Genomic DNA, 12,842 nt, shown 5'->3' on the forward strand with positions numbered 1-12,842 from the left:
TTCTCTATAATCTATGATAAGTTTCTCTACTGCACTCTACTGAAAATAAAAAAAATATATCTGTTACGTTGCAAAGATGCATTTACATCTATGGGATGGCAAGGAGTTGCCTCTTCTTTTCTGTTCAGACATACAGAGCTACCTGCTAACAAAGAGCTAAATTCTGTGCATATATCTATGTATTTATAGAACAGCAATCTCTGCTCTAAAAATAGCCTGAGCCTCTAGTGGCCAAAGAGGGGCTGAAAAGTCAGGCTTCTAGTTAAATGGAAATTTGGCTTTCCCAGGGTGATAAACATTGAGGGATGGATTACAAAGCCTGAAAGCCAGTCTTAAATATCCAAGTTACAGGCACAAAAGTTGAGGTTGCAAGGAAGCCTGAAAGCCTTGGGGTTTTTTAGCTATGCAAGAGAAAAGCTAGAGAGTACAAGGGCTCCTGTCCAAGCGAAGGGCTGGTGCTCAGGCAGCTTCCAGACACCCTGTCTGGAGCCAGAAAGCTTCGACCTTGACTTGCCCAAGGGACGTCAAACTGCAGAGACCCTCGGCCCCGGTATCCTGAGCACGCCAGCTCCTTTGGTGTTGGATACTCCAGCAGGATCATAAATAGGGTTTCCCTCAAATAACGCTTTACTGAGAGCTTATCCAACCTGAACTCCTTTAGATAAAACAGTAAAAACTCAAAAACTGGAATTTTAATTGAACAGTTTTGTTGGGAAATTTCTGACTCAAGCCTCTTATGACTATCTCTAAAGTAAGTGTGAAATGTCTGTAATTTAATCAGTGTGCTGTTAGCTTATAAACCTAATGACAACTGGTTTAATGCCAACATTTTTGTTGGCACTGAAGTTCGTTTTATTATAATCTTCCAGCAGCTCTGGGACTAAATTCAAAATTCCTGCTTCAGATATCAAGTATGAGTTGAAAGTAGCAACACATTTTGTCTGGTCTCACAGAGAAACCTTGGTTTCTTGCCTCTTTTGAGCTATGAGAAATCATTAATTAACAACATTACATCCTCAGTGAAGTCTGGGTGAGATATTCCCTCTAATATGCAAGTCCTGGGTTAAGCAATGATGCTGAAAATCTCAAATGATATCAAGTATGTTTGACCTTCAATTTTAAACTCTTCAGTGGGGCATGGCCTTTTTTTAGCTCTTCATTACCTCAGCCATGTAAGTCTGAATACTTAAGGCTTTATTATATTTGGATAAGTGTGGGATATGGATATATGACTACGTGATATGTTGATTTCATGTGAATGACAACAGAGATAATTAAGTTCTTCCCCACCATAAGAAAAACACACAACTATCAATTTATGCACACCGAGAAAATCGGTAAAACAGCTCTTCAAAAAGTGATTTAAGTTTTATTTTATTCTTTCCTCTTCCTTCCACCTTTACTCCTCTTTACGATCATGAAATGGACGTGGTACACATATGCTCAAAAGATTATTTATTATTCTTCAAATAGACCTTATCCAACCTAGCTAACAGCACGTACAAAGACACCTAACCAACAAAATATTTTATAAACTGCTTTACAACCACCCTTTCCGAAGGTTATTTGTACATTTTAATTAGCTCAGATTTTTTTAATTGATTGGACTGATTAGACAGATAACTAGTGAAATACAGCTGAAGAGAGGATATCAAAAACAACAAGTACTGTGTGCAAGTGTGCTGGAGATGGTATCGCTCCGTGGAGGTTCACCATGGCAGGTTGGTACCTGGAACGTCTGGGGTACCTGGGGCCGTGGGCAGGCCCAGCTGGAGATGAGCAGAGTGCTCTTCTGGCACCTCTTCAGCGTCGGTATGAGGAAACACGTGGTTAATATCCAGTGTGTTGCAGACTGACACAGCGCTCCATGCTGTTTTTAATATCGCAACTGTGCCATGTATGTAATGAGATCGCTATTCATGATATAAACATGAAGTGCTGTGTGAAGACGGGCTTCTTAACCTCTAGACACTTTCTTAGTTATAACCTGCTTGTCTAAAAATGACCCGGTTTTTGATTTTTTGATTGTGGAAGTCTGATTGTGATAGTTTTTTTTTTGTTGATTTTGTTTTGTTTTGTTGTTTTTTTTTTTTTTTTTTTTTTGTTCCTCCCTAATTTATTCAAGAAATAATTGCATTCTCTTAAAAGCGACTGAAAGGATGAAAAGCTATCACAAATTAGAGTTTGTCCTTTCTGAAAAATAAGTGGTGACTCCTTTTTGTGTAGGGATCCTATGTGGTCAGATTGGCCACCAAAAAGAGACCACTCTGTTGTCTAGATCTTGTCAGTATGCCAAATTCAACAAGGAGTTTTACAAAAGCTTCTGATCGCTACAACAGGAAATGGATACAGTGAAAGGCTATTACTTTTACAAAAAGCTTCAGAATAATTTATTTATGAGGTGGGTTGTTCCTCTTGCGTCCTCCTTATGTTTATCAAATTTTTGACGTTTATTCTTCCTGGATGGGCTACTGAAAGGAAGCTCGGTAAAGTATTATTGAGGCATACAACTTCAACCATTCCTCCTGCTTCCCTGCTTCTGGATGGGGCTGCTCGTGCGTGTGGCCGGCTGAAAGAGCCTGCTCTCCGGCCGCTTCCCCGTGCGCGATGCCCTTCGGCGCTTTCGCCGAAAAGCACGAGCACCCTGGAGAGAGGTCCCTGGCCTGTCTGGGTGAGCAGGGCTTTGGGGACCCGCTTCTGCCGAACCACGCGGATCGGCGCGTTGCGGTATAGCGGCGCATCCTTCAGCCTGCAATGCTGCCGCTCACCTGGGAGGCAACTCGGTGCACAAAAATCAGAGCAATCGAGTTTAGCTGCATAGCAGGGGCTTGTGCAGCCCGTGGGTTCGTTGCTCTGCGACTCCCTCGGGCCTCACTCTTTGCAAAACGGGGATAGCAGAAGCAGAGGCTTCACAGCTACTCTAGCTCGCTTCATGATTGTACTAGCACAGGCAGCAGAGGATTTTAGGCCTTTAATAGATGGTTTGAATACTCCCCTCTCTGGCTGTCCTACAGATTTGGCCGTAAAGAAGCAATACTTGAGGCTTTAATGACTTCCTTAAAACTTTTTGGTCTGACAAGCAAATATCATTTGGTGTGTCCAGCAAAGTTGTTATCTCTTTATGTTTATGTCAATTAAATTATGTCTGAAGCAAGGTTTAAGTGTTGTAGCATCACAGTCAAAGATCAAAACTAATTGTTTTGCATGACAATAGTCTAAAATACTGCTATTTCTATTTAAAAAAATCCATTTTTCTATAACAGATTACATTGCTTCTTTGAAGTGTGACTTTAAGCAGCTACTGTTTGTAATAATGTGTACATCATTAATGTTCAGACTTTAATATCTACAGTCCTATTTAGCATACTGAAGCTTCAAAGGGTTTGGATGCCTTGTTGTTTATTGAGATACGAGATAAAACATAAATGAAAGATCTGGGGAATTAATATTATACCCATTTTTTTAAAAAAATCTGCGTAATATTTTATGCTAGATTTGTTAGAAATACCTGTATATTTGCCTTGATCAACAGTAATACAGACATACTGGAAAGGGTAAACATATTAATTAGAGACCTGCACATCTCTCCTTCTTGTTAGTGTAATCATTAAATTGATTTTTCCAGTCCGACATGTAATTGTTCCAGCGATGGAATCCAGCTTTCCACTCTTGTTCTGCTTCATCAACACTTCCTGTAAAACATGAAATGGGTTACATTAATCTAAATTTGAATCTCTTTAAATGCTAATTGAAAATATTTTTGATTATCACTGTCATTTGCTCTAGATACTTTATAGGCTAGTCTTCCTTTGTCTCTTTTCTCCAACCTGGAAAGATTGGAAATTCAGTGATTAACACTTTATCTTTAGATCAGGAAGGAGGGACTAGAAAGGTATCCTGACATGCCCTTCAGGATGATAAATACACATATGGGGAAGATTTGTTGTTTTTTAGCTTATATTCATTTCCATCAAATCAGTCATTATAAAGCCACATCTTTCTAAAATCCCTGAAATATTTTGGTTCAATATATTTTAAAGTGAATCCTAGATGCTCCAAGGAATACTCTTATGAAAACTGAGATAGGTGCATGGATAGATATAGTGAAATCACAGCTCTGCTCAAAGCAATGACAGTGTTGCTATTAGATATAATAGGACCATGATTTCACTCTGCTTTCAAATAAATGTACACCTTAAATGCATAAAAGACATAAGTTTGGAGAAAGATGCAGTAAAACGTGCACAACGTCAACATAAAAATTGCTTTTTGCTCCTCGTTCTAGCCTATAAAACATGTGCCAACTAATCTTGTGTCCCAAGACAATATTTATTGCCAAAGCAATAAATATTGTCAGGCATCATAGCAGAGGGTGAGGTTAAGAAGAGTAATAAAAATAGATCATCTTGGAAAGTTCCCAAAGTAGCTTATGGGCAGGGATCACTTCTTCCATTCCCAAAAGGAAATTAGCCCCAGGGAGGAACCTGGCGACACTGTAGGAGCGATTCATACAGCAGCTAAAGGGGTGATAACAGAGTTTATTGTGTACTGTTCGTCATTATTATGGATCTCTTGTAGAGACGTTTTTTCCTTAAAACTTAGAAGGCATTTGTGATCTACGTATGCGTTCTGAACCTAATTATCTCCATCTCCCATACTGACATAACTTGCTTCCAAAAAAAATTCAGTAATTGTGTTCATGCTATACCACTTTATGCTTTTTTGCTTTTATGCTCTTCTGCTAGGATAGCATATAGGCAGGCCCCTTTCCTCCATAAATACACCCCTTCCTCCTTTTTTATGATCTGACAGCAGTGCAAGTTTAGCTGGTTATGTGAAAATGAAATGCTGCTTTTGTGTTTTATACATCAGTAGAGAAAATATTCTGGAAAGAGAGTTAGCAGATTCAGAGATTTAGTTTGGAGAAGCATCCAGTAATTTAGTTGCTTATCTGCAATTTAGTTCAACATTTCCAAACCTTTTTGGTCTGGAAATCCAGATGGCAATTTAATGAGACTTTGAAATGAGATTTTCATTACTTCTTGGTTTCAGTGAGAGCAGAAATACAACCTTTTCTTGGTGTGGCTCTGCATTTCTGCTTGTAGTCAAAAGTAAAACTACTCAAATATGAGAGGAAAAAGGAAAAATTAACCAAACTCTCCTCCTTCAGTTAAAGAAGAATATAAGCTTGGTCAAAGTTCAGATTGCTTAATTTTTTCTGCTGTTGAGAATTGTCATTAACTCAAAGACCAAATCTTCAATGCTGGTAACAGTAAAAACATGTTTTGGTTACTAAACTAGGCAGATATAAATCACAGGACTATAGGGAGAAGATAAGCTTGACACTTTACTTTCTTGACCTTAAGAACTGGTCTTTGCATAATTCTTAATTTAAAGAAGTAGTTAGGCTCTCAGATAAAGCAAAATTATTTCCACATCTCAGATGGTTTCATAACTTAGCATTTGGATTGTTCTTGCATTATTTGGAGAAAAAAATGCCTGCATCTTGTGTTTTATATATATATATTTGAAGCTTTATTTATCCATACAATCCTTCTAAGTACCAATTCAAGAAATTGTTCCATTTCTTCCTTCATTATTCAGGTTTAGGTGTGTTTGAAGTCTTAAGGTTTGGAAAGTATTTCTGTCCAAAGATTTGGAATAAAATGGAATATATCTACCATGCACACATCTTCTATTAAAACTCACTGCTCTAGAGTATGAATTATGAGACATTTCAGTGCTTCTTAAAGATCACTGTGAAGGAGTGAGTGAGCTGGGGAAAACAGACAGTGAGAAACGCAGACCAGCCATCTTTATGAATCTAAAAGACAAGGGAGAAAGGAAAACACTGAAATAAGAACTCAGATTCCCATTTGTTTGCTTTTTTCAGTGATAAGATCCAAATTGAAGTCACAAGTCAATGCATCCCATTATCACCAACATCATCAATCTCTTTGAAGCAACCACCCATGACTTAGATGAGCTGTCAGCTAGAAGGCAAAAAAAGATTAGGGAATTCGGCCTGACCAGTAATTACAGCTCGGAGTACTGGGCAACCACAATCAGCTGCAATACTACAGAAGTCAGCTAATAACACGGTGAGCTTATTTTGCTATATACAGTAATTTAGATAGTCCCAAACCCTATAGTAATAACAATTAGCCTGATCCAGGGCCCAGTGGTGTTTACAAGGTAAAAAGGGGAGATTTCAGTAGGCAGCGAATCAAATCTTAGTGCTTCAAAAGGTCCCAGTTTAACAAAGCAAAAAATGAAGGTTTTTCTATTCCTCAGCACAGGGTCAGTGCAGACAGCTGGCATTTCTTTTCTTTCCACATAGCCATGCAGCCCTCATTTAAATGGCATTATAGCAAGGTTAAATTTGTCTCTATGCTATCATTTCTTGCTCTGCTGAATGCGCCAATAAAGTACTAATTTTAAATGTATTTTTGTGCTCTTCATTAGGAGCAGGACAAAGCCTGTGTAGCTGTTATTTTATAGTATAATTAAAAAAGGATGGCAAGCTAGAATTAATTTTTCCATCCTTCTTAACATCTCATAAATCTTAGTACCTGCAAACATCTTTTTGATTCATCAGTATGATAAACACTACAGCTTGATCTACTGCGGACTCTCATGGTGACAGTTTCTACGTAAAATGTTACAAAGGAAAAAAGAAATGGTGCTTACACCTCTATCTCTCTATTCAATATTCTTTAATCATACATTCTGTGAATATTCATGGCTTCTTTAAAAACAATATCTGTGTTTTCATGTGTATTTTTAAGAACTTTAGATTTTTTTCTTCTCCCAAAAGACAATAGTGCTGTCTGGAAAGTGAAATATTGTAAGGGCTGTTCCATCTCCTGTGGCCTGGGATGCAAGACACTGGAGCAAGAAAAATTAAGAGTAATGTCCACAGCTGGCTATTTGTAGGCACACTGAATAGTTGTAGCAGACTTGGTGAGGTTACTTTTGAGTAATTCACTTTTCAGCAATCATGACGAGTGCAGGAGCTAGCTCTGTGGAAACTGAAAACTGATTCTGATGGTGAATTTTCTAATTCACTGCATTTTTAATAGTCTGAATGCCCTGAGAATCTATAGCTCTTTTGATGTCTCTATAGAATCCAGACGTTGTTTGGATGATCATAGCAAATACAAAGATTTTGGCTATTCAATAATCAGGACTTTTCTTTGTCTCCACATCTAAAATCTTTTGGGGGTTTAGTTTTTAAAATAGAATGAATTCATATTAGCTACGTGATACTGGTTTTCTTTTTAGATGATATATGATACAAACGAAATAGAAAAGTAGGTATTTTAATGTATCAGACATAAAAATAGTAATGGAACACAAATGGAGGGTTTGGCTGCCTGCAGCTTTCTATAATCAAGCGGAAACAAGGGTGTATAAATAGTCGGGGCTCTGGATACATTAAGATTGTATTAAGGAAGTAGTCTTACATAGATGCTTTTATAATTAACGTATGATTGCTCTAAAAGCTACTTAAGAGTCACTTACTGTTCTCTGTCCCTCCAGTGTGTTACTTTTAGAAAGAGTCATCAGAAAAAAAGTTCTGGTGATTATCCCAGTGCTCTTGCCCTCAAATGAAATATTAAATGGTGAACGCTCCCGGCTTTTTGCAGGCTGAGTAGGAGCGGCAAATACCTCCGTGTGCTCAGCCCTTAGCAAATAGGCCTGAAAGCTGGGCAGCAGCCCTGTCTGGAAGGGAAGGGCCCCGAAAGGCAGGTCTAGAGCCAATTTACCTGTATATTATATATGGATGCATCTCTTACGTTAGTGGGCAAGGCCTACTTTTTCTGTACCAGTTCTCTCAGTCCAAAACCATGACACATTTTTTTAGCCTATCAGGCTTTTTTGCTCAAGGAAAATATCCAACCACAAGGATGGCAGAGGCAAAATATTTTTTTCTTGTATATTTAACTGCCCTGAGCAACCCATCTGACTTAACGTGTCATGGGAACAGACTTGTTCAGATGCTGAAAACACTTGGACCTGGCCATTACATGACCAGGACAAGACCTCAAAGGGACAGCGAGGCTTGTGTGAGAAATGGCTCAATAACTAAATGAGGGGCTCACAGCCAAGCAGGACACAATCACCCTTCTGAAATCCTGGCTGCTTGGCACTATTACAAATCCTTTAAAATTTCTGGGAGAGGGGAAAAAAAAAGTCACTTTGCCCTCTTCAGATCCGAACTGATACAATTCCACTTTGTCTATCCGAATTTCCCTTGAACTATAACTTGCAATAATAAATGTCTTTACTTCCTGTTCTCTGTTGTCTTACATCATATTAAAGTAATCTTTTACTTCTGAGACTATTTTAGTAGAAGAAATAATAGAAAAACAGGCTCTCAAAAGATGAGGAAATACTTCTATGACATGAAGTGTCCTGTGAGTTCCTCTGGGCATAAATGGAGACAGAAATGCAAATTTTAGTGAAGAGAATTTTTACAACTTAAAGGGTACTATATCATGTCTTTAAGTAGAAATGTAGGGGTTTCTTTCAGAACTATAAAAGACTGTGTACAGAACATAAGCATAAAAGTGTAGTATTTTTATTACAATACTTTCACTGCCTGGTAGATCCAGATATGTGAGGGAACAGCACTGCTTCACTTCTGGGCTCATTGCTAGAGTAGGATCCAGGCACGACGATTGCTTCCTTTTTGTTAAGAATATATTGAGTTTCTTTTAATTAATAATACATGTTGTGAGCTACTGCACGTGGTGGAGGAAGCGAAGTGCATATGTCTGTTGGCAGGTCAGGAGGGCCCTTCACCATCCCTCGCGCCACAGGAACGTGCAAAGCAACTCCGCCGTCCTGCCAAGGCGTCCTGAGCTGTCCAGCGCCGTGCGCGGCTCTGCCGTGGAATATTTGGTTACGCACGGGTCCTTTGGCAGATATACGCTACCCCAAGGAGCCAGGAGAGAGAAATGTGTCAAATGGTTCTCCTGGCTCAGCATAAAGGGGTTGTAGTAATTTGCGAAACTTCCCCTAAAATCCACTCACGCAATTCAATATTTTGTGATTTTTTTTTTAATCGTAGATTTGATAAAGTATTCCTTTTACCTACAGATGTTGCTTCCCTTGATTTACTTCAAAAACTTTTACTGAATTGAGAGGGGGTAAAAATTGAGCCATAACACAAAAGTAGGCTCAAATTAGAAAGGAACGAATATTTCAAGTAAAAAGAAATCTGCACTTTTTCATGGAAGTTTACTTATTAAGTCCACGATTCAAGCAGAGTCTTATAGAAAGCTTGTAAATTACTAATTAACCTTTAAAAGTTGCCTTTCAGTTCTGAAATGACTCTCTTACAGCCCAGCTCCAGCGTGCAGCTTGGAGCTCCGAAATCTCCTTCCCACGAGCGGTTCCTGGTGCAGCCCACAAGCACAGACCCTCGGGCCGTTTGACGGGCTTCGCAAAAACAGTCGCTTCGGTCTTTGCCCAAAAGTCTATCTCAGTACCAGCGGATTTAGGAGTCTGTTGTGCTTAATAAACGTGAGACTTCAAACTGCTGCAGTTATGTTTTTCTGAGTAGCGATTAGCACAAACTCGTTGGATGAACAGCGAGCTACAAATCGGACTCATTTTTCCTAGGCCAATGCCAAGGCCTCTCAGCTGTCTTCAATGACTGAAACTCTCGAAATAAAACAAGCCTGAAGAACTGAATCCCCACTTGGAAGCTGCAAAACACTTGATATCTTCTATGGATCAGTCACATAATATAATCCCATGTGTTGTACGTATCCCAATAGCGGCCCACGATATACCTGGGACACCTGAAGCTTATGCAAAGCTTCTCCAGCCTTCAGAAATCCCTGTGCAGGTTCCCAGCTTAGCAATGCCATTTGTGCTGTCACCACCACCCCAGGGAATCCTGAGCTGAAGCAATTCCGAGACCGACGCCTTGAACGGAGAGATTTACACCACACTAAAATGTCTTGTGTTGTAGATGCATCTGCCCTGCACAATTCCAGGGCTTGGGCCTGTCCCTGGCTTGTCCCAGCATAGAGCTGGGTGCTACAAGGTTATGGAGTGATGACCACAGCTGTAGGACATGTTGCAGAATGGACAGTTCTGCTGAACATCAGAACACCTTGTGGAAATACATTTATAAACAAACTTCAAGATTTAAAGTATCGCATTAATACGAAGCAAATGAGCTTGTGTAAAACACTTTACATATGAAAATCTACAGAAAACAGCACGTACCTGTCATTTCCAGGACTTTGGGAAAAAATGTATTCCAGAATCGACACTGCTGAGCACGCAACTTTGTACGTATCTCTGAAGCTTCAGTACTTAAAGTTAAGTATTTTTGTTTGGTACTCGTGAAGACGGGCCATCTCGTTCCGTTAACCAGAGTCGCGTTTGGCGTTCTAGATGAGTAAAGAGAAACATTTCATTTCTAACGAGAAATTACCTCAGCATGTCAATTAAGTTATTTTCTTCCAGTGGAGGGTTATTTTATTTCAACTTAGGTATGTTAGTTTGGAGTTACTGAAGTAAGGAAAAGAAATTTAAAAAGAAAGAATTATTTGAACTTCCTTTAACAAAAGTGATTTATATTACCCTTTCAGGTTTTGCTTTATGTAAAGAAAAAAAATGGTAAAACTACTAAACACAAATCACACGTTGAATTTGGAGATTGTAACAAAAGACATAAGATACTATGGGTGACTAAAGAACAAATGAACAAAGAAATTTGAGAGGCTACGATGTTTACGTCTTAATTTGAATGCTGCTGTCCACTTCCAGTAAGCAAATATATTGTGCTAAATGTCTCAGAAATGCAAGTGAAGGTTAAATAAAAGTCTAAATTTTGGACAAGAGCTGTGTTGGAAGAGAGAAGAATTATTTCTCATTAAGAAGAAACTGTTCTTACTTGAATACATTGAGCACCTTTGGTGAAGTACCAAACACAATCCTCAGCTTTTTTGGAAACCAGGAAGAGGTACCGTGTGCTTGGCTCTTTTATAAAACAGATATTGCACATTACAGGATCACTGTAGTAAAATAGCTGTAATATCTATAATACGATAGAAGTCATAACGATTTAGGAACGAGCAGATTAACATCCATTTGTTTCCCCACCAAAAAGGACTTTTGAATCTCTAGTATCTATAGGATGAATCTCTATAACTTGTGGAGAAAAAGAGAGTGGTTTAAAGGTGCAGAGAAAAGGAGAATATTTTATTAAGGGATGAACGAGACAATATCATTTTCATAGAAAGGGGATGATGTGTTTAAAATATAAGTCCATGTTAGAGAAGAAGTTAGGAGACCAATGAAACCTCTAGCTTCAATGCAGGCAGTAGAACTCTTTTTCTCTGCTTGAAGCTGAGATCAAGGAATCTGGATTTTAGGGCAGGGCAACATGGTTTGATGATTCTTGACAGGATAAATTAAGGTGTATTAGCAACTATATTAATTAGATTATTACTACTTTACATTTATTTTTTATTTTTACTACTTTACTTTTCACCAGCAGTTCAAAAGGAGCCTATTGCACAGGGAGCCCACATGAGCTCTGCTTGTCAAGGAAGGGAATGAGGTACCAGGCATGGAAATTCATAGCAACGCCGCTCGGTTTATGCAGAATGAGTCAAGTTTTTGGCCCGTGCTTTAGTATTCTGTTCTACTCTCTGGCCTTTAGCACCAGGTATTGACCACTCATGGAAGCGTGCTATGAGAGTAAAAGACCCAGTAATGTGATTGAGCATGCCCATTCCTATATTCCTAAATTGCTCACTTCTTTACTAATTCTACTCTGATTAACACCGCACCCTTTTTAACTGCACATTTATTTGTGGCTCATGAGAATGATGACTTAAGCAGAACTGACTTCCACTTCAGTTCAAGATCAGAGCACTAATGGTGCTGTCAGTATTCATTTAACAGCTTTTATGCTATGAAATAAATCATGACATTCCACATTATAATTTACAGGTTGGGGGGGAGGGTTATACTATGGCTACAGATGTATTTTACTAAAGGTGATTGAAAGAACTGTCAGATGAACACAGCATTTTAAAATACGTGAACCTGCTGATGAGGACATTTTCTCCACATTCCTCTAATGCTTACCATTCAGATGAGTGTTCAGTAATCTCCTCCTTTGCTCCACTATTGAAAACTTCCAAAGTTAAAAAGCAGCTCCCAGTGATGGCAGAGCAGAAAGATCACAAGAATATAATTTTTTAACTGGTAAGAACACAAAGTTATGACTATAACCTTGCTGCCCTAGCACAATTACATTTCATTTCTTCTTGCAAAGAACTTCATGATGAGAATTGTAATGCTCAGAATAAGCTGTAAAATTCCATGGTCTTTAGGCCAAATGCAAAGTTTAAAGCTATACACTAAGCAAACTGTATTGGGAGGATCTCTTTACCGAACAGAAGAAATCCTACCCAACACACAACCTTATCTCTCTGCATCTCTACTTGCAAATAGTAATCGTAAATGAAGACCATCTTGGCAGATAGACTATAGGACCTTGGTTCTGCTGAAATAAGGCTCATAATTTCCATGGAAACCTCCATCCTACTGACTTTATCAATTCTTCAGACCTTCGTTCACTGAGATACTCTTTCAGCTCCTGGCACTACCCAGTTATCTCTCTCTTCTTTCCTTTTCTTTCTTTCTTTTTTTCCTTTTTTTCTTCTCTCTCTCTCTTTTTTTTTTTTTTTTTTTTTTTTTTTTTTTTTTTTAAGTACACATCACTTTTGCCCCCTCAGTACTCTTAATAGGGCTGGATGGTGGGTTTGGTGCCCTCAGCAGAGCTGCGCCAGCTTTGTCACGCACAT

General features: G+C 38.7%; 1 protein-coding gene across 1 annotated transcript in view; it reads right to left on the bottom strand.

The window, feature by feature from the left end:
- Nucleotides 1-1,438: 1,438 nt before the first annotated feature.
- Nucleotides 1,439-12,842, bottom strand: part of BCHE (butyrylcholinesterase) — a 35,831-nt gene continuing 24,427 nt past the window's right edge. Inside the window, exons 3-4 of the mRNA XM_062582997.1 lie at nt 10,246-10,412; nt 1,439-3,692 (exon numbers count right to left, since the gene is read on the bottom strand). Of these exons, the coding sequence (XP_062438981.1) occupies nt 3,568-3,692; nt 10,246-10,412 (292 nt within the window). The 3' untranslated portion in view covers nt 1,439-3,567. The remainder of the gene's footprint in view (nt 3,693-10,245; nt 10,413-12,842) is intronic.

This window comes from Rhea pennata, chromosome 9 (genome assembly GCF_028389875.1).
Source record: "Rhea pennata isolate bPtePen1 chromosome 9, bPtePen1.pri, whole genome shotgun sequence".
Taxonomy (NCBI): Eukaryota; Metazoa; Chordata; class Aves; order Rheiformes; family Rheidae; genus Rhea; species Rhea pennata.